Below are 17,754 nucleotides of genomic sequence, written 5' to 3'. Positions count from 1 at the left end.
TCTACAATAATACTATCGACTGAAAGGGTAGCTGTTCGGTCTAATTCCGTATTATTGAACCCATTAGCGACGTCCTTTCTTTTGACTTTCATAATATATCCTTTTGTATGAGCAGGAATGCTATTGTAATTTATCCGTTAATACAACCATACATCAACTCTCCCAGTAGCTATTAATCTATCAAAGAGATGAGTATGAAGGGAGCCATTCAAAAAAAGAAAGACTCCCTTACTAAATTTATTTTCTGTCTTCAACAACAAAATATCTAGTTTTGATAAGAAAGTTGGTAAAGAAATTTTCACTATCTATAAGGAATACAATTGACATATATATACTTTTTTTTTTCTTATATTTTAGTTCTTGACTTACTTTTCATAATGTACATCATAACACTCAAATTGAATGGAAGGGGAAGGGTGTAGAAAAATCAGTTGATCTTCATGACTACTTTAAAGTTTCGGGAAATATCACTTAAGTTTTGGGACCTAGAATTGTCATCTCCTATTTCAAAAAAAAACTAAAAAATAAAAACACTTACCTAAACACTTACGTCTTTCTTTTCTCTTTTGGTTAACTCAATTTGGTATGTATCTGTTGATTTACAGTATGGGCCTAAAGGAAGTTATGTGAATACAGCAGTCAGCTCCCAACACATTAAGGGTGTGTGGTTACAAAGAAGGAAAAGGATGAAAATACGGCTGCGAATGGAGTCAGAGAAGATAAAGGGAGCCTATGATATTGTAGTACCACGACAAACGGCAAAAGTTCAAGATAGGAAATACTAAGAACTAATAAAACATTATTAAGTTGATCTCATTCTCTCAACTTCCCGATTGTTGTTTGTTCATCACTTCTACTAGAGATCCCTGTAGCCGTTGTACGGTCTTACCGGGGGGAAGAGGGGGCAAAGAAGAGCATTTAGCTCTATCTGGTTCATAAACTTTCTCACATTCACCCTTTGCCGACAGCCGTCATACAGAAAGGAACCTGATATAAATACCTCTTGTACATACACCGGAGAGACTCAAAAAAAAAATAAAAAATAAAAAAAGACGGAGAAAAAAGAAAAGTAGCAATAAAAAAGTGATTTTGTAAATCTAATGAATTAGTAATTTATAAGGGCCGGGATTTGGTAGTTGGTAGACGTACGGCTCATATTTCGTTTTTAAACATATCATCAAGGTAGGATCACAAATCCACTACCATATATTCAAAATACAATGGAAACGTGTTTGTATAATAATTATATAATTATTACCTTACTTTAATCATATTTGTTTTGTTTTCTTCACGTTATTTTTCATGTTTAGGCGTGACAGTTGCAAAGAGCAGACAAAGTGATACCCTAAATGAATACAAACAATGGTAAAATTATTGTCTTAGCACTAACAGATATTTACTCTTTTTGAGCTTATTCTTTAATAATTCTATATACATATGGGCTAAAGTTATAGGATAAACTTAAATAAAAGTGTTGATAAAATATTATATACAGTTTTGAAATGTAAATAAAACAAACAAACAAACAAACAAACAAACAAACATAAAAACAACTAAAAGATCAAATAACTTTGGAGCTTTCTATATTTTTCAGTCCAGGGCAAAGTATTTGGCAAATAGCTCTGCACAATGCACGGAGGCTCCCATTCTCGCACAGAGTAAAAATATACCACTGAACTTTCTATGCAGAGAGTAGGTCTCCTCTGGAGGAGGACACAATCTCTCATTAACCATTAAACCAATATTACCTCTAATTCTATCCGATACTGTCTGATTAGAGAAATCAAACGCCTGATCAATAGAACCACGGAATGGTTCTCCCAATGTCATCACGCTATCAACATGAGCATCTTTCATGGCTTGAGATTCCAATCCTGTCAAGTAGCCCAATTCCTTGGACATTTGATAGGCTCCTTCACGATCATCTCTGGTGGCATAGGTTAGTAATTTTCTATACTTATCGATGAATTCAGAAGGGAATGGTCTGGAAGCACCGAAATCCAAGAGTTCAATCTTGCCAGTTTTACCATTGTACAAGAAATTAGCCCAATTTGGGTCAGTTTGCATATACTCAAATACAGCAATTTCTTCTAGACAAAGTCTCATTATATTCTCAGAGATGAAGTTCTTGATTTCCTGTGTATTTTGCTCTTCCTTGAGATGCATTATTTCAGTACCTTCCATCCTCGACATTGTCAAGACATTAGAGGTCGTCAGCTCGTCAAAAACGTGAGGAACTACAAATACAGGATCATCCTTTAGTAATGCTTCGAATTTTTGTAAGGCTTTAGCTTCTCTTAAATAATCACATTCCCATTTTAGTTCAGTCCTTGCATTAGCTACAGTTTTATCCAGAAATAAACCTTTTGGTAAAAGACTTGAGGCTGTTAAAAGCAACAACAAGTTGTTTAAATCAGAATCAATGGACTCTTTCACACCTGGATATTGTACTTTGACTACAATTTTGGTCCCGTCAAGAAGTTCTGCGTTATGGACTTGCCCAATACTGGCTGCAGCAATTGGGATCTTATCAAACATCTTAAAAAGGGACTCCCAATTTTCACCGAGTTCCTTAGCCATAACCTTATCAAGCTGTCTGCGTGGCATGAAATTAGCATTGTTTTGAACCCTGGACAAAATCTCATAGAGTTCCTTAGGCAAAATTTTCTCGTCCTGGAAAGACATCATTTGGCCAATTTTCAATGCAGCACCTCTCATTTGTGAGAATTTCTTAGTGATACGATCAATATTGCTGTCTGAAAGTATTAATGACTTCCATGTAGGTGATTGACCCTTCGATACCTGTGCAAGACCTTCAGCTGCAGCATTCATACCGACACCTGCAGCCAATGTACCATAGTGGAATAAACGCGATATCCTTGACGACGGCACCTGGGAACTTCTTTCATTAGCAATCCTGATCCTCTCCTCTTCTTCTTCCTTTTCAGTCTTTCTTGCCTAAAAAATTATTGTTAGTCATATTTGATTATTTGTTTTAGTTTGTTAATTCAAAGAAATTAAAAAATAAAGTCTAATAGTATTTCTCATTATAATTCAGCAATTTTATAAAACATTTTATATCCAATAAAAAATACAAAGCAAGCTTAGTAATTTCGTTTGTCTGGGTGGGTGTCATTTTAATCATTTCTTTTATTTTATTTTTATAGTTTTTTTTTTATTTTTAATTCCAATTATAAAGTTATTCTGTTTAAACATACATTTGTAGAGTACTGTCTCCTTGATCCCATCCTAACAGTCTGCGAAAGTCTCTTGGAGTCCTCCCAAGAAGAGCCACGGTCAAGTCCACAGCCTAAACCACGCTGAACACCTGACACCACAGGTCTCATGACCCCAGAAGTCCTGGCATACACCTTAGCAGACTGCAAACCAAACCGAACACTCTGACTTAACGTCTCCCCAATAGAACTCCCAACACAGTACGCATGATATAGCGATTTCCTCGTAGACATGATAGTTGTAGATGTAAGTAAGACAATTACGTCAATGACAAATCTATACAGTAGTCAAGAGAAAGAAATGAACTCAATTTTGAAATATGTCAATACCATTGTCTCGTTTGTATTATTAATATAAGTCTTCCTTATTTTCCTTTAACAAAAAAACCCGTTGGAATGTTACCCGGTTTGAAAAATTTTCTGTGGGATTCTCAAATTTTTTGCGATGCGATGCGATGAGCTCTCATATAGTTTTGCAATAGTATATTATATTATAATATTTTAACCAAAATTTAGCCGATATGCCTATACCTATATTAATACTATATTGACTTAAGGTTAATTGACTGATATTCCCTTTGAAACCAAATAAGAAGGTAAAATAAGAAAAAAAACACAATAGAAGTAAAATAATGGGTAAGAGAAGGTTTTCGTCATCGTCGCATGACCCAGTAGAGACGTCAATTCCAGAACATGCTGCTGAGATAGCTGAGGAGTTGACCAAGCAGCATGGGATTCCAAGTCCTGAGCCGCTAGTTCACCATGATGCTGGTGAGTTTAGTGGGCTTGTACGTCATAAGACCACCGTGGACCAGGCTGCTTCTCTGGAGGATGGGCCTGTCAATCCATTTACTGGTAAGCAGTTTAGTGACAAGTACTTTGGGATACTAAAGGTGAGGCGTGATTTACCAGTTCACGCTCAACGTGCTGAGTTTTTGAAGATATACCAAGAGCACCAAATCATGGTTTTCGTCGGTGAGACCGGTTCTGGTAAGACCACGCAGATTCCTCAGTTTGTGTTATTTGATGAGATGCCGCACTTGGAGAACACTCAGGTTGCTTGTACCCAGCCTCGTCGTGTTGCTGCAATGTCTGTTGCACAAAGAGTTGCGGAGGAGATGGATGTTAAGCTAGGTGAGGAAGTAGGTTACTCTATCAGATTTGAAAACAAAACTTCCAACAAGACTATTTTGAAGTATATGACTGATGGTATGCTTTTAAGAGAAGCCATGGAGGATCACGACTTGAAGCGTTACTCCTGTATCATTCTGGATGAAGCGCATGAACGTACTTTGGCCACTGATATCTTGATGGGTTTATTGAAGCAAGTTGTGTTGAGAAGACCAGACTTGAAGATCATCGTCATGTCTGCTACTTTGGATGCTGAGAAGTTCCAAAACTACTTCCACAATGCTCCATTATTGGCAGTCCCAGGTAGAACATATCCAGTCGAATTATACTACACACCAGAGTTCCAAAGAGATTATTTAGACTCTGCAATTCGTACCGTCCTACAAATTCATGCCACAGAAGAAGCTGGTGATATCCTACTGTTCTTGACCGGTGAAGATGAGATTGAAGATGCTGTTAGAAAGATTTCTTTGGAAGGTGATCAATTGGTAAGAGATGAAGGTTGTGGTCCACTATCCGTATACCCATTGTACGGTTCCCTGCCGCCACATCAGCAACAGAAGATTTTCGATCCTGCTCCAGAGTCACACAATGGTAGACCCGGTAGAAAAGTGGTCGTCTCTACAAATATTGCCGAAACTTCTTTGACTATCGATGGTATCGTGTATGTCGTTGATCCAGGTTTTTCCAAGCAAAAAGTGTATAATCCAAGAATCAGAGTAGAGTCTCTTCTGGTATCCCCAATCTCCAAGGCTTCTGCACAACAAAGAGCTGGTAGAGCTGGTCGTACCAGACCAGGTAAATGTTTCAGACTATATACCGAGGAAGCATTCCAAAAGGAATTGATTGAACAATCGTATCCAGAAATTCTACGTTCCAACTTGGCTTCTACTGTGTTGGAATTGAAAAAACTAGGTATTGATGACTTGGTTCATTTCGATTTTATGGATCCTCCAGCCCCTGAGACCATGATGAGAGCCCTTGAAGAACTGAACTACTTGGCCTGTCTGGATGACGATGGTAACTTGACAGCTCTAGGTAGACTGGCATCCCAATTCCCATTAGACCCAATGCTTGCTGTTATGTTGATTGGTTCTTTTGAGTTCAAATGTTCTCAAGATATATTGACTATTGTTGCCATGCTTTCTGTTCCAAATGTCTTTATCCGTCCAACAAAGGACAAGAAGCGTGCTGATGATGCCAAGAACATATTTGCGCACCCAGATGGTGACCACATCACCCTTCTGAATGTGTACCACGCCTTTAAGTCCGATGAGGCCTACGAGTACGGTATTAACAAGTGGTGCCGTGACCACTACTTAAACTACAGAGCTCTTTCTTCAGCAGACAACATCAGATCACAGTTGGAGAGACTCATGATCCGTTACAACCTGGAACTGAACACTACAGACTACGAGAGCCCACAGTACTTTGACAACATCAGAAAGGCCCTCGCCTCAGGTTTCTTCATGCAAGCTGCCAAGAAGAGATCAGGAGGTAAGGGTTATATCACGGTGAAGGACAACCAGGACGTCCTGATACATCCAAGCACAGTGCTGGGCCACGATGCTGAATGGGTCATCTACAATGAATTCGTCCTGACATCTAAGAACTATATCAGAACTGTCACCTCTGTGAGACCGGAGTGGCTGATAGAACTGGCACCCGCCTACTTCGACCTCGATAACTTCCAGAAAGGTGACGTTAAGATGTCCCTCGAGAGAATCAAGGAAAAGGTCGATAGAATGACAGAATTAAAGAAAGACAAGAAGAAGAGTAAGAGATAGAAATAACATAGAGAAAAAAAAGAAAGAGATAGAGCCCCACACCCCCATCATAAATATATATATTAATCATTTAAAAACAACAAGAATTATATAATAAATATAATAATATTGTAAATTATAGTTGAAATCAATCAATTACAGGCACAATTCACATCAAAGAGCATTCCATTAGTCATCATGACCACAGAACACCCCGTACGAAGCAAGAATGCGGGGATCTTCTCATTCCATTTTGAGTGACTTTCAATTTTTTTTTTTTTTTGATGGGTTTGATGGGGCCATCACCAGACAGGGGAGTACTATTGATATATAAAAGGGCTAGGATAGGAACAGCCAGAGTTTTTGGTATGCTTTGGGTGGGAAAAAGGGTGTGATAATAAAACTAACAACATTGTAAGCTAAACAAAAAAAAAAACTGCAAAAAAATGTCTTACCGTACTACTTATGTTGAATATACGGAGACTACTAGGGGTAACCGTACAGAGGGGTCGGGGCTGATCTACCGTGCCGAGTGTGAGGAGCGTGGTGTATCTGAGCTGATGTTGTTTACGCGGACACAGCAGAGGTTAATGGACAGTACGAGGGAACTCCGGGAGCTGACGGACCAGATATCGAAGTATAGGGAGTCGCCCGAGACTGTGGAGACTACGAGGTCACACTTGCCTAGTCTTATGGCTCTGATGATGGAGCGTCGGGAACAAGCTAGACGACAATACAAGGATGTGTTGACCACTAAGTTCTCTGAACACCATTGGGATCTAGACACCACAGTCAAAGAGCTTGAGGCAGAACTGGCTAGGACCGACGAACTATTGTCCCTATATCCACACAGAGGATCTTCTCGCTAAGGAAAAGGAAGGTAGATAAAACAACATATGATTATAAATATAATACGAAATTAAAACGACATTGATGATAACCTATAACTAAGATAAAACAATAAATATCCACAGTATACACACGTTATGCACATTTAAGTATGCTAAATATCACTATATACGCATATTAGTGTGATAGATACGTATAAAAGTACTAAGTGGCGAAAAGTTCTCGAAAAAAATTGTGTGTGATACATATATAAAAGCTGTATGTAAAAAAAAATATTACATATTGAGATCTAGTTTTCATTTCTCTTATTAACAATATAGAGATAATAAATCATACATTACTAAATAACCATGTCACAAGAACAGTTTTCTGAGAATCTAAAAGTTATAGTTGCCGAGAGACTTAAGGGTGTCCCAAATTTCAACGAAGATATCACATATGTTGCTGAGTATATTGTGTTATTGATAGTAAACGGTGGTACCGTTGAGTCTGTTGTACAGGAACTATCTTCTCTATTTGATTCTGTTCCAACAGAGGCCTTACAAGACGTAGTTCAGACTACCTTTTTTGCTCTTGAGGCTCTCCAGCAGGGTGAAAGTGCTGAAAATATTGTCGAGAAGATTAGAATGATGAATGCTCAGATGCAAGATCCAAATCAACAACAACAACAACAGCCTCAACAGCCTCAACAGCCTCAACAGCCTCCACAACAACAACAGCAACCAGAGCAACAACAGCCTCAACAGCAATCCATGCTGGTCTCGCAACATGCTCCTCAACCTGGTGAACAACAACAACCAGTTTCAGCTTTCCAAAACGTTATTAATACCACTCCTAACGATAATGCTAATGAACAACCACAATCTGCTTTTTCTGCGGTCTCCTTCCAGCCAAAATTCCAATCTAGAGGTGGTGGTGTAAACAAGGGCCGTAGAGGTGGCCGTGGTGGTGCTAGAGGTGGTGCTCGTACCAATAACTACCGTGAGAACAATAATGGTGGTAATAGGTTTAACCCATTAGCTCGTGCCTTAGGTATGACTGATGGTGACGAGCAAAATGTCAATTTCGTTCGTACTAAGAAGGAGGGTCGTTGTAAAGTCTTCCCACATTGTCCACTGGGCAGATCATGCCCACATGCGCACCCTACCAAGGTCTGTAGTGAATATCCAAACTGTCCAAAGGCTCCTGGTACTTGTGAATTCTTACATCCTAACGAAGACGAAGAGTTGATGAAGGAGATTGAAAGAACACGTGAAGAGTTCCAGCAGAGAAAATTGGCTTTATTAGCTGCTAAGAAGAAACCTGTTCAAACCGGTATTGTTCTATGTAAATTCGGTGCCTTGTGTTCGAACCCTATGTGCCCATTCGGTCATCCAACACCTGCTAACGAAGACGCAAAGGTTATTGACTTGATGTGGTGTCCAAACAATTTGACCTGTACGGATCCACAATGTACAAAGGCCCACTCTTCTCTGTCCAAGATTAGAGAAGTCAAACCAATGAGTGTCAAGAAGGTGATAGCGCCAAGTGCTCCTCGTGGTCCTGTCGAAAAGTCTTTGGAACAATGTAAATATGGTACACACTGTACGAATAAGCGCTGTAAGTTCAGACACGCCAAGTCCCACATTATGTGTCGTGAGGGTGCAAACTGTACCAGAATAGATTGTTTCTTTGGCCACCCAATCAATGAAGATTGTAGGTTTGGCGTTGAATGTAAGAACCCTAACTGTTTATTCAGACATCCAGAGGGCAGAATGCTACCTGAAAAGAAGGGTACTGAGGGTGAAAGCCAACAACAGCAGCAACAACAATTCGCATTCCCAGCACAAGGAATTCAAACCACTAATAGAATGTTCGCTCTTCCAGAAGGCTCCAACATTGAAGCTGCTCCTCAACAGGATATGGATATGAATTAAGTATTATGATTTATTGTTTATCGCTGTTGACTCTCCAACCACTGGAACGAAAGACTATAAACTCTATTCAGCTAGAGTCTCAGTTTTTTTGTTCATTACATGTATTATAGTTTTATTAATAATGTCACGATTCGATAATTTTAATTTAAACAAAAAAAATAATAAAAAAATTAAAACAAAAATATAAAAAGATTAAAGAAAAAAAATATTTACTAAATAATTATACAAAAACCATTTGCAATAAATGGTTGTTTTCCAATCTTGACTATATAACTGTAGCCCCAAGGAAGAGATACAAAACTAAAGCTCTTTGTTCGGATAAGAGCTACCCTGTAAAAATATTATCATCATGGATGATATCCAAGTAGAAAAGCTCTTGGTAATCAGTAACCTTTATTTTAAAATATTTCTATTGTGACGTAAATTAAATTGTAGTTGTAGAACTTTTTGATACCTTGTCCAATAGTAACTTACTAGTAGAGAAGAATAACCCTTCTAGTAGTAATCTCGAAAAAGTCCTGTGCTTTCCGGAGCAACGCTAGTTAATATCGTTTCTACAACCAGCTTCATTAACTACAGAGCAATTAATGATGTTAGTGTAACACAATTTAGTGATAGAGTTTTAGAAAAAGTTTATTAAAAGATTGTACAAAAAAATTTGTATTATAGAATTGGAATTATACAATGATTCGAAAAGTGATTGAAAGAGAAAATGAATTCCTAATCAGCTTAGAACTTCTTCTTTTGAGCAGAGGCTTCATCGGAGTAGACATCCAATGGAGACAATGGCAATGGTTGTTCGGTCCACAAGTCTGGGGTCAAGAAACCGTAAGTGTTACCGATGGCAACGAAAGCAGCCTTCAAGGTGTTTTCCAAAGTTCTGGTCTTACCGTTGGATTGGGTGTAGACATCTTCAACACCAGCCAATTGCATCAACTTCTTGACAGCTGGGGAAGCGACGATACCGGAACCTCTTGGGGCTGGGATCAATCTAACAGTGACGGAACCACACTTACCGGTGGTCTTGGTAGCCAAAGAGTGTGGTTGACCCAAGTTGGTACCCCAGTAACCTCTTCTGATTGGAATAACAGACAACTTAGCAATGATGATACCGGCTCTGATGGCACCAGCAACTTCCTTAGCAGTCTTGATACCTAGACCGACGTGACCGTTGGAGTCACCGACAACAACGACAGCCTTAAATCTGGTTCTTTGACCGGCACGGGTTTGCTTTTGAACTGGCTTGATGTTCATAACTTCATCTTGCAAGTTTGGCAACAAAGTGTCGATGATTTGGAACTCCTTGACTGGCAAAGAGTGCAAGAAGATTTCTTCAATGGTGGTGATCTTACCAGCCTTAACTAGTCTACCTAGCTTGGTAACTGGAACCCATCCCTTTTCTTCGGTTTGTCTACCACCTCTTCTGTTACCACCTCTTCTGTTTCTGTTACCGAAACCACCTCTTCTTTGTTGACCTTCTGGAGCAGCAGCTGGAGCGGACATTATCTATCTGTTTGTTATTAGTTTTCTTCTTTTTAAATCAAAAAAATGTCGGAATGGAACACGGAAAGTTGATGTTGGTAACTTTCAATCGACAAATAATTCAAAAAAGACTCGAACGGTTTCTCTGAATGGAAGAAAAGAATTACTAAAGGTTAGATAGCAAATAGATTGAAACATCAAAACAGAATACAATAATTTTTAAAGCTGTGCTAAAAAAAAAAAAGTGAAAAAAAAACCAACCTGCTTGAAGTGAACTTCCATCAAAAAACCGCACAGTGAAAAAAAAAAATTTAAATGGTTACCCTCTTTTGAGTCCCAACTCAAAGAATTTGCTAGTTTTATTGAAAAAAAATTTGAAATAAAATTTTTTGAAAAATAAAATAACTTTTTTTTTTTTAAATTTCAGAGCTCAAATTACCTGATTAGGAATAAAAACACCCGTTAAATATGTGGTGAAATGATGTTTGGATAAAATTGTCATTTTTTTTATTGTTAAAAAAAAAGTAGTCACAAAAAAAAGAATACGTAGCTGGAAACGAAAGTACATGTGACTGTATGTATACGAGGATAAGACATAATCCGGGTAAGGTTTATTAAAATACAACTTGTTACCCGGATAAAACATCGGAAATTCCTATTCTGTTAATATGATAGACTGGTGCGGTTTCTACCATTATTATATACATAGTAATAATATTGTTATAGTACTACTTTGAACTTATTATTGCCTACTCTAACACAAATTGCTGTAAATTCTAAATTTAGTTAAGATCACTATTGTGGTAAGGGTGAGAGAGAGAGTCGGGAGATCAATATATACATATATGGAGGTGGATCCAAAGATGGTAAAGTTAAGGGTACCTCAGCAGTCCCTGCCGACTACCTCTTTAAATCTTGAAGATACCCAAGTAACGACCCAGTTATCATCTGTAGATTCTAGTGTGGCTAATAGTTTAGTGGGTGATGATGAAGACACAATAGTAACAGGATCATTAACTTCGAGGTCGCGATCAGTGTTGAGTTTTAGACCCAGCATGAATAATAGTAACCCTGGTAGATCATATGATAGTAACGATGCCGAGTTTGATCTGATAAGGACATTAGACGAGAGCTTGTACTCTGTTGACGGAGCAATCACGAAGAGTTATGTCAGTAATGAGATTCCAGATATATTTGATACTGATATAGAAGATGTTTCGACGAAAAATTTCTTCATCTTTACCTCGGCTGGTAAACCTGTATTTACTATGAATGAGAATGACAGTGAGTCCACTTCATATATCGGATTGCTTACCTCCATAATAAGCTACTTCCAAGTTTCAGCCGAAGATGATATCAAGTCATTTACCACCGAAAAATCTAAAGCAAAATTTGTGTTCTTGAACAAGACCCCGATATTTTACGTTGCTTATTCACAAGGTAGGGATGAAACTAAACAGGAACTAAACGATCAATTAGAATTTCTGCACTCGTACATTCTTTCCACCCTAACAAGGAAACAATTAATGAGATATTTTGAAAAGAGACAAAATTTCGATCTACGGAGTCATCTGGAATCTACGGATTTTGATTCGCTTACAGAGATATGTGAAAGGTTTACAGATAAATTGTACCCTGAATTGTACTTGAACGCATTGCAATGTCTTGATATGAGAAAGTCTATGAGAAGCAAATTTCACAAAATAATGGCTAAAGAACTGGAAAAAATGGATGACATGCCGAGAGGAACACTGCTTTATTCTTTTATTATAGCTCCAAATAATCGAATATGTAGTGTATTGCGACCAAAAAGCCATACATTACATCCAACCGACCTGCAGATCCTTTTCTTGGTAATATCTACTCAATTTCAAAATCTTGAGGCACAGAAAGAGCTGTGGATACCACTTTGTTTCCCTAAATTTAATTCTAATGGTTACCTGTATTGTTACATTAAGAATCTAATAAACCCACTAGAGTCAAACATTGCGGGTAATACAAACAACCCTTCAGTCATCGTAGCTATTAGCGGTCAAAAGGATGCATTCTTTAAGATGAAGATGTATTGTGACAGTTTAATTAAAGAGCTCCAAAATACCAAGAGCCTCTTACAACAATTACAAGCAAATATTTTAAAGCCGTACTCAGTAGCTGATATACCTGCCCCTCTGGTACATCATTTTATTTTCAAGTCTCGTAAACACATACAATATACTATGCCTCAATTAGAAAGTAACTCGGCTGACAGCTATCAGAAGATGATCTACGAAAAGAAGTTAAAACTCTACTACCAAAGTCTTGAAAATTCAGTTACTGAGGAAATGAATAATAATCCTAATAAGGTTGCAATAATATTCATACAATGGCGAAACGAAACTACAACGGACGAAATAGAGTCCATAAAAAACTCTACTTTTATTAAAGAGCCCATAAACATGCTGGGAATGGCGTGGGTAACTCCTAAATTTGAACTTTATCTGATATGTAATAATGGCATCCAAAATAAAAATGTTGCTCTTAACAGTGCTCGCAGGATCGTGCATTGGTGTAATAAGCATGAGTCCCGATTATTTATAAATGAGGGAGCTATATTTTAGATCTAATATCATTAATAGACTCTTATTAAAAATTTCATCATAATGGTAAATATCAAAAAACCATTGTAATTCAATGCAAAATAAACTCATATAAGTAGAATAGTAATACTGGTTGTTAATTTTAATTATATTATATAAGATATACAATTAAAATCACTAATAAGAACAGTAATAGTTCATTTAAAAATTAAATAATAATGCAATGTTGAATGTAGAGATGCAGAATAAAAATATTTAGAAAGGATTTACAATATGTTGAATTTGTAATCCGTGAATCCTTCAATAGAAGAATTTAGAAATAAATCAAAAGACAAGGGAAATAATAAAAAAAGGATCAAAATAGATGTATTAAAGTGTACTCAAGACATTGAATATTTGATCCTCAGAACTAATATAATCATTGTCCACAATGTTCACTAGCATGTAATTATCGATGATATGCTGGATGAAGTTAGCACTATCCTGTTCATTGTTTTCTTGGAAATTCCATTTCCATTCTTCCAGGATTCTGAAGAATTCTTCCTTCCAAGCCAAAAACGAAACCTTTTCGACAATGGTTGGTTGTAGTACTTCTCTACCTGGGAAAATACCCCACGTCACAGCGTTCGCTTTTGAGCCATCTGGATGATTACTGCTTAAGTTGTCTTGGTTATCAACCGCAAAATAAGTTAGCATTTCATTACCTGCCAGTTTTTCTTCCAGCTTATTTACCTTCTCCTTAGGTAGAAGGAACTCTAAGTATTGCTTCTGGTATACGTAACCATCTTTTGGACCCCAACCATGAATCTTATCATTCGATCTAATACCGTTAATCTGAGGTTGAGAGTTGATCGTGATAATTAACCTTCTATTCAATTCCAACAAGTGTTCCAAAATTGGGTCAATTTCGGCATCTAGGGCTGTATCACTCCAAGGTAGACATTTTAGGGTACCAGTCAAGTAATTAATAACCAATTGAGAGACTTCTTGTATGGAGGTTGGAGTAGACCATAGTTCCAACGATTTTTTACCTGATTGTCTAATCAACGAAGATCCACAAAGATCGAGATCACCAAAAGCCGGAGATGAGGAGTCACCGAATCTACCGTTAGGGAACTCGTCCACAGCCCATTGGGATGTTCTTGCGACGTACGAATAAGGTCTACGTTTCCAGAAGATAGGTCTGACTTCTTCATTTTTCCTCTTCGGATTCAAAGATTTTCTCCAAGGTAGGGCAGCCAATGGACTACCATTTGTTTCACCTTCTGCAGGTAACAGACCAAGTTTCTCTAGGATAATTAGTGGGGCCTTTTCCAGGTTCATGGTGTACAAGTGTAGGTGCTTCACGTAGCCACTATCAAGTATCTGTTGGCACATTTCGACGACCAGTTCGGAGCCCAAGTCTCTGACCAATTGATCGTCATCCTTCACAGGTTCCAGTGCGTCCAAGAATTTCTGTGGTATAACAACTTTACCCCATTGAGCCCTTCTCAAGAACGCAGCATAAGTTGTGATAGGCATGATACCGGGGATAATAGGCACGTCGATCCCGATGGCTCTCACGTCATGACACCACTTGATGAAGTTATCGACATCGTAGAACATCTGAGTGATGATGAAGCTCCCACCCGCATCGATCTTCTCCTTCAAGTAGACCAGGTCCTTCGACCTATCTTTCTCCTCTGGGTGACCTTCTGGGTACCCAGCCACACCAATGTCAAAGTGGTCGCCATACTTGTCCTTAATGTACTTAATCAGGTCCTTGGCGTAGTTAAACCCACCTTCCACTGGTTGCCATCCGTTAGGAGCATTTAGAGGCGGGTCACCCCTTAGAGCTAGTATATTCTGACACCCTGAGTTGTAAGCGTCCTCCAAAGCTTCTTCTATCTCAGAGACCGGCATGTTGGTACATGTTAAGTGCATACAGGTCTCGAGACCCAGCACACTCTGAGCAGTGGACACTAGCTCCGTGGACAGCTGTGAGAACCGTCCACCACCTGCGTTCCAAGTAATATCTATGAACTCAGGCATGGAGGCCTCGTACATACGGTCCATACGGTCATATAGGTTCTGTACACCTTGAGTAGTCTTTGGAACGAAATATTCAAATGAAAATGTAGCTTTATCCTGTGCTTCATGCTGCTGCTGCAGCTTGTCAGTAATCTTCATTATCTTACTTTGAGTTTTACTGTATATTTGATACTGTAATCAAAGGGACAAGACTATACATCTATAGACACACATAGACCTATATATAGACCTATATATATATATATCCATGTAGAGATGTACCAACCATAATAACAATCCTTCGAGGTGAAGGGGTGAGAGCATCCATCGTATAGTCTGCAGTCCATAGAAAAGAAGAAAAAAACAAGGGGAGTTGAGTGGATCGTTATGTCTTATAAAAACTGTGATTGTGTGACTAACAACGACAACCGAAGAGCAAGAAAGCTGGGATCAGAAGCAAGAAGGAGGAGACTCAACACAATTACTAGCATAAAAGCATCTAGCATGTGATTTGGTCATCTGGTCATAGTAACGGAAAGATCAAGAGGGTACACAGTTAGCATCCGAACTAGGATCACAGTTCATGGCCCAAATACAGTCCAACCTCCCCACATTTATAACATGAAGTTGAGCTGGGAGAAAAGCAGAGATATCTTAGACACACTGTGAGAGGAAGAACCCAGGTTGTAACGGCAAAAAAATTACACAGTAATTGTTTTTCCAGTAGACATGCGCAGAGAGCATACACCGGCATTAACAAGACGCGAAGTCCGGGTCAGCCAGCAAGCAAACACTCTCTGCACGTGATTTCGGGCTCAAAAATAACAATAACAATAAACAATAGTCACGTGAAGAAGCTGTATATCACTATTCACGTATTTGGATACGTGAAAAGAAAACTGTGTGTGAGTCATGCAGTCACATGCACCGTGTTAATTGGTAGTGTAGCATGTGAGTTGTTTCGTGAAACATGTGTTTTATACGTATAATGATCAAAATATATATATTTGTATATGCTTGTACTGATGCAATTTGAAGGAACACTACAGAGAGAAAAGTATGCTAAACCCTGTCAAGTTGTAGTTCTTTTGTGTGTTTCATTAGGTTACCCAGTTTCAGTACTGTGTCTGTGCCGAAGCCATGGATAGAGTGTAGTGTTAGGTCTCCGTTCCAGTATTCGGCATATACTTTACACATGGCTAGGCCAATGCCCAGCTTGTATCTGAACGACCTTTTCAATAGTTTCAGTAAGGGTACCTCGTATCCTGGAACTACATCCTTCAGATTGTAGTGTGCCATTGGTTCCAGCGACGTGTTTATATATGGCTTGTTGATAGGACTATTTGACTTAGTGCCGCTATATAGATGGTCATACAATGACACTGTTTGTAGCCCTGGTAGCTTGTGGAAATTCGATAGCGACTGTGCTGCCTGTGCTTTGGTCTTGCCGAACGACCAGATGTTCATCGCAGCATCGTGGTTTATTATCCCACCTGCTTTATCGCATACCCGGAATAGGTAGGACTCATCGTTCTTGATAATGGTGACTACGATAGGCTCAGGTTTATCGAGACCCTTGCGAATGTAATCCTTGATCGTGGCCTCATATGTATTCCTCAATATTTCACCTAACAAATACTTGAGGTGTGAAGGCAAGAAATAGAAATTTAGATCTGTGGCACCGTTTATTATAAGCTCTGGCATAGGCATACTCTCAAAATACATATCCTTGATAAATTTTTCCGAGGTCTTGCTGGCCTCGAGTAAATATTTTTTGGCAGAACACTCTTGGAAGATGTCACCTAAAACTAAAGTGTTACGCTTTTTACCACTGAAATAGTTATCAGCTATACTGATATGTTCTTCTACTATTAATCTTCTTGAGATACGGGCTCGGAGGAGATCAGAGAGAAGTTCGTCCATTTTATCAGTAGGATATAAGTCCAAAGTGGTACACTCTAGGGCCCCCATGATCAGATGCGGTAGGTTTAACGTGTTGAAATCCTTCAAGATCTCTCTCGTAAACTTAGTAAACCGAATGCTATCATCTAATGTATGTATGGCTGGAAATTTCCTGAATCTTTCAAAAATGTTATAATATGACTCATAAACCTGTACGAAATGGAAATTATTAACAACATTGAACGGAAGCATCTGCAACGCATGAATCTTATGTGCCATCCTTATCGCCAGTTCCTCCTTGACAAACTTAGCGGAACTGATAAGCTTCTGCTTTGTTAGTGTTGTAGAATCATCATAATATTGCGCCAGCTGCGTTAGCGAGACCGGGGTGGGCTTTTTCTTCAAATAATCATTTATAAGTACAATGTCGTTGTGGTAGTAGTGCTGTTGATTAATATAATGTGATTTGGACGGGAATGCCTTCATCGTCTCGTAAATATAAGGCGCCAGCTCCTCATTAATTGGCCGTACTGGAGAGTATTTCGTAAAATCCGGAATCTGAGTAATCGTCGGAGTCCGCACCGAATGCAGCGCATGCGAAACGTTAAACTTTAGCATAATAGTTCCCGATTAATACAATGGCAGTTTGCTACCTCTTTTACCTATATCTATCAGATCAGTAAATTAAAATCAAAGCACATCATCGAGTTTTATCTCTTTTATATTAATTTTTTTCCCTTAAAGCATCCATCCCGCAGCGCATCTCCGAACCAATGAGAAATATGCTAATTATGAATAGAATAAGATCATCTAAAATTCTAAATTATTTATATAGACGTTAATATTTAGCTTTTACCAATGAATTTATGCACTATGTTATGTTCTT

General features: G+C 38.4%; 9 protein-coding genes across 9 annotated transcripts; 4 read left to right on the top strand and 5 right to left on the bottom strand.

Annotated features, from left to right (window-relative positions):
- Positions 1 to 1,590: 1,590 nt before the first annotated feature.
- Positions 1,591 to 2,832, bottom strand: COQ8 (protein kinase COQ8; the record flags this gene model as incomplete). The annotated part of the gene is made up of 1 exon (XM_071051481.1): positions 1,591 to 2,832. One exon carries the CDS (start codon positions 2,830 to 2,832, stop codon positions 1,591 to 1,593), a length of 1,242 nt encoding a protein of 413 aa, XP_070907510.1.
- A 359-nt stretch (positions 2,833 to 3,191) lies between these two features.
- On the bottom strand, positions 3,192 to 3,470 carry RNJ42_01315 (uncharacterized protein; the record flags this gene model as incomplete). Its single annotated transcript, XM_071051480.1, has 1 exon — positions 3,192 to 3,470. The coding sequence occupies one exon, from the start codon at positions 3,468 to 3,470 to the stop codon at positions 3,192 to 3,194; it is 279 nt and encodes a 92-aa protein (XP_070907509.1).
- A 398-nt stretch (positions 3,471 to 3,868) lies between these two features.
- On the top strand, positions 3,869 to 6,154 carry PRP43 (DEAH-box ATP-dependent RNA helicase PRP43; the record flags this gene model as incomplete). The annotated part of the gene is made up of 1 exon (XM_071051479.1): positions 3,869 to 6,154. The coding sequence occupies one exon, from the start codon at positions 3,869 to 3,871 to the stop codon at positions 6,152 to 6,154; it is 2,286 nt and encodes a 761-aa protein (XP_070907508.1).
- Positions 6,155 to 6,579: 425 nt separating this feature from the next.
- GPG1 (Gpg1p) lies at positions 6,580 to 7,002 on the top strand (the record flags this gene model as incomplete). Its single annotated transcript, XM_071051478.1, has 1 exon — positions 6,580 to 7,002. The coding sequence occupies one exon, from the start codon at positions 6,580 to 6,582 to the stop codon at positions 7,000 to 7,002; it is 423 nt and encodes a 140-aa protein (XP_070907507.1).
- Positions 7,003 to 7,332: 330 nt separating this feature from the next.
- On the top strand, positions 7,333 to 8,898 carry NAB2 (mRNA-binding protein NAB2; the record flags this gene model as incomplete). Its single annotated transcript, XM_071051477.1, has 1 exon — positions 7,333 to 8,898. One exon carries the CDS (start codon positions 7,333 to 7,335, stop codon positions 8,896 to 8,898), a length of 1,566 nt encoding a protein of 521 aa, XP_070907506.1.
- Positions 8,899 to 9,627: 729 nt separating this feature from the next.
- On the bottom strand, positions 9,628 to 10,401 carry RPS2 (40S ribosomal protein uS5; the record flags this gene model as incomplete). The annotated part of the gene is made up of 1 exon (XM_071051476.1): positions 9,628 to 10,401. The coding sequence occupies one exon, from the start codon at positions 10,399 to 10,401 to the stop codon at positions 9,628 to 9,630; it is 774 nt and encodes a 257-aa protein (XP_070907505.1).
- Positions 10,402 to 11,225: 824 nt separating this feature from the next.
- On the top strand, positions 11,226 to 12,977 carry MON1 (guanine nucleotide exchange factor MON1; the record flags this gene model as incomplete). Its single annotated transcript, XM_071051475.1, has 1 exon — positions 11,226 to 12,977. One exon carries the CDS (start codon positions 11,226 to 11,228, stop codon positions 12,975 to 12,977), a length of 1,752 nt encoding a protein of 583 aa, XP_070907504.1.
- A 348-nt stretch (positions 12,978 to 13,325) lies between these two features.
- Positions 13,326 to 15,125, bottom strand: MET13 (methylenetetrahydrofolate reductase (NAD(P)H) MET13; the record flags this gene model as incomplete). Its single annotated transcript, XM_071051474.1, has 1 exon — positions 13,326 to 15,125. The coding sequence occupies one exon, from the start codon at positions 15,123 to 15,125 to the stop codon at positions 13,326 to 13,328; it is 1,800 nt and encodes a 599-aa protein (XP_070907503.1).
- A 903-nt stretch (positions 15,126 to 16,028) lies between these two features.
- On the bottom strand, positions 16,029 to 17,486 carry PKP2 (protein kinase PKP2; the record flags this gene model as incomplete). The annotated part of the gene is made up of 1 exon (XM_071051473.1): positions 16,029 to 17,486. One exon carries the CDS (start codon positions 17,484 to 17,486, stop codon positions 16,029 to 16,031), a length of 1,458 nt encoding a protein of 485 aa, XP_070907502.1.
- Positions 17,487 to 17,754: the final 268 nt, after the last annotated feature.

The sequence above is a fragment of the Nakaseomyces bracarensis genome, assembly GCF_045282275.1.
Source record: "Nakaseomyces bracarensis strain CBM3 chromosome Unknown Scaff6_1, whole genome shotgun sequence".
NCBI classification, from domain to species: domain Eukaryota; kingdom Fungi; phylum Ascomycota; class Saccharomycetes; order Saccharomycetales; family Saccharomycetaceae; genus Nakaseomyces; species Nakaseomyces bracarensis.
Note: the sequence above shows the minus strand (reverse complement) of the source record. Positions and strands in the feature narration are given on the sequence as shown.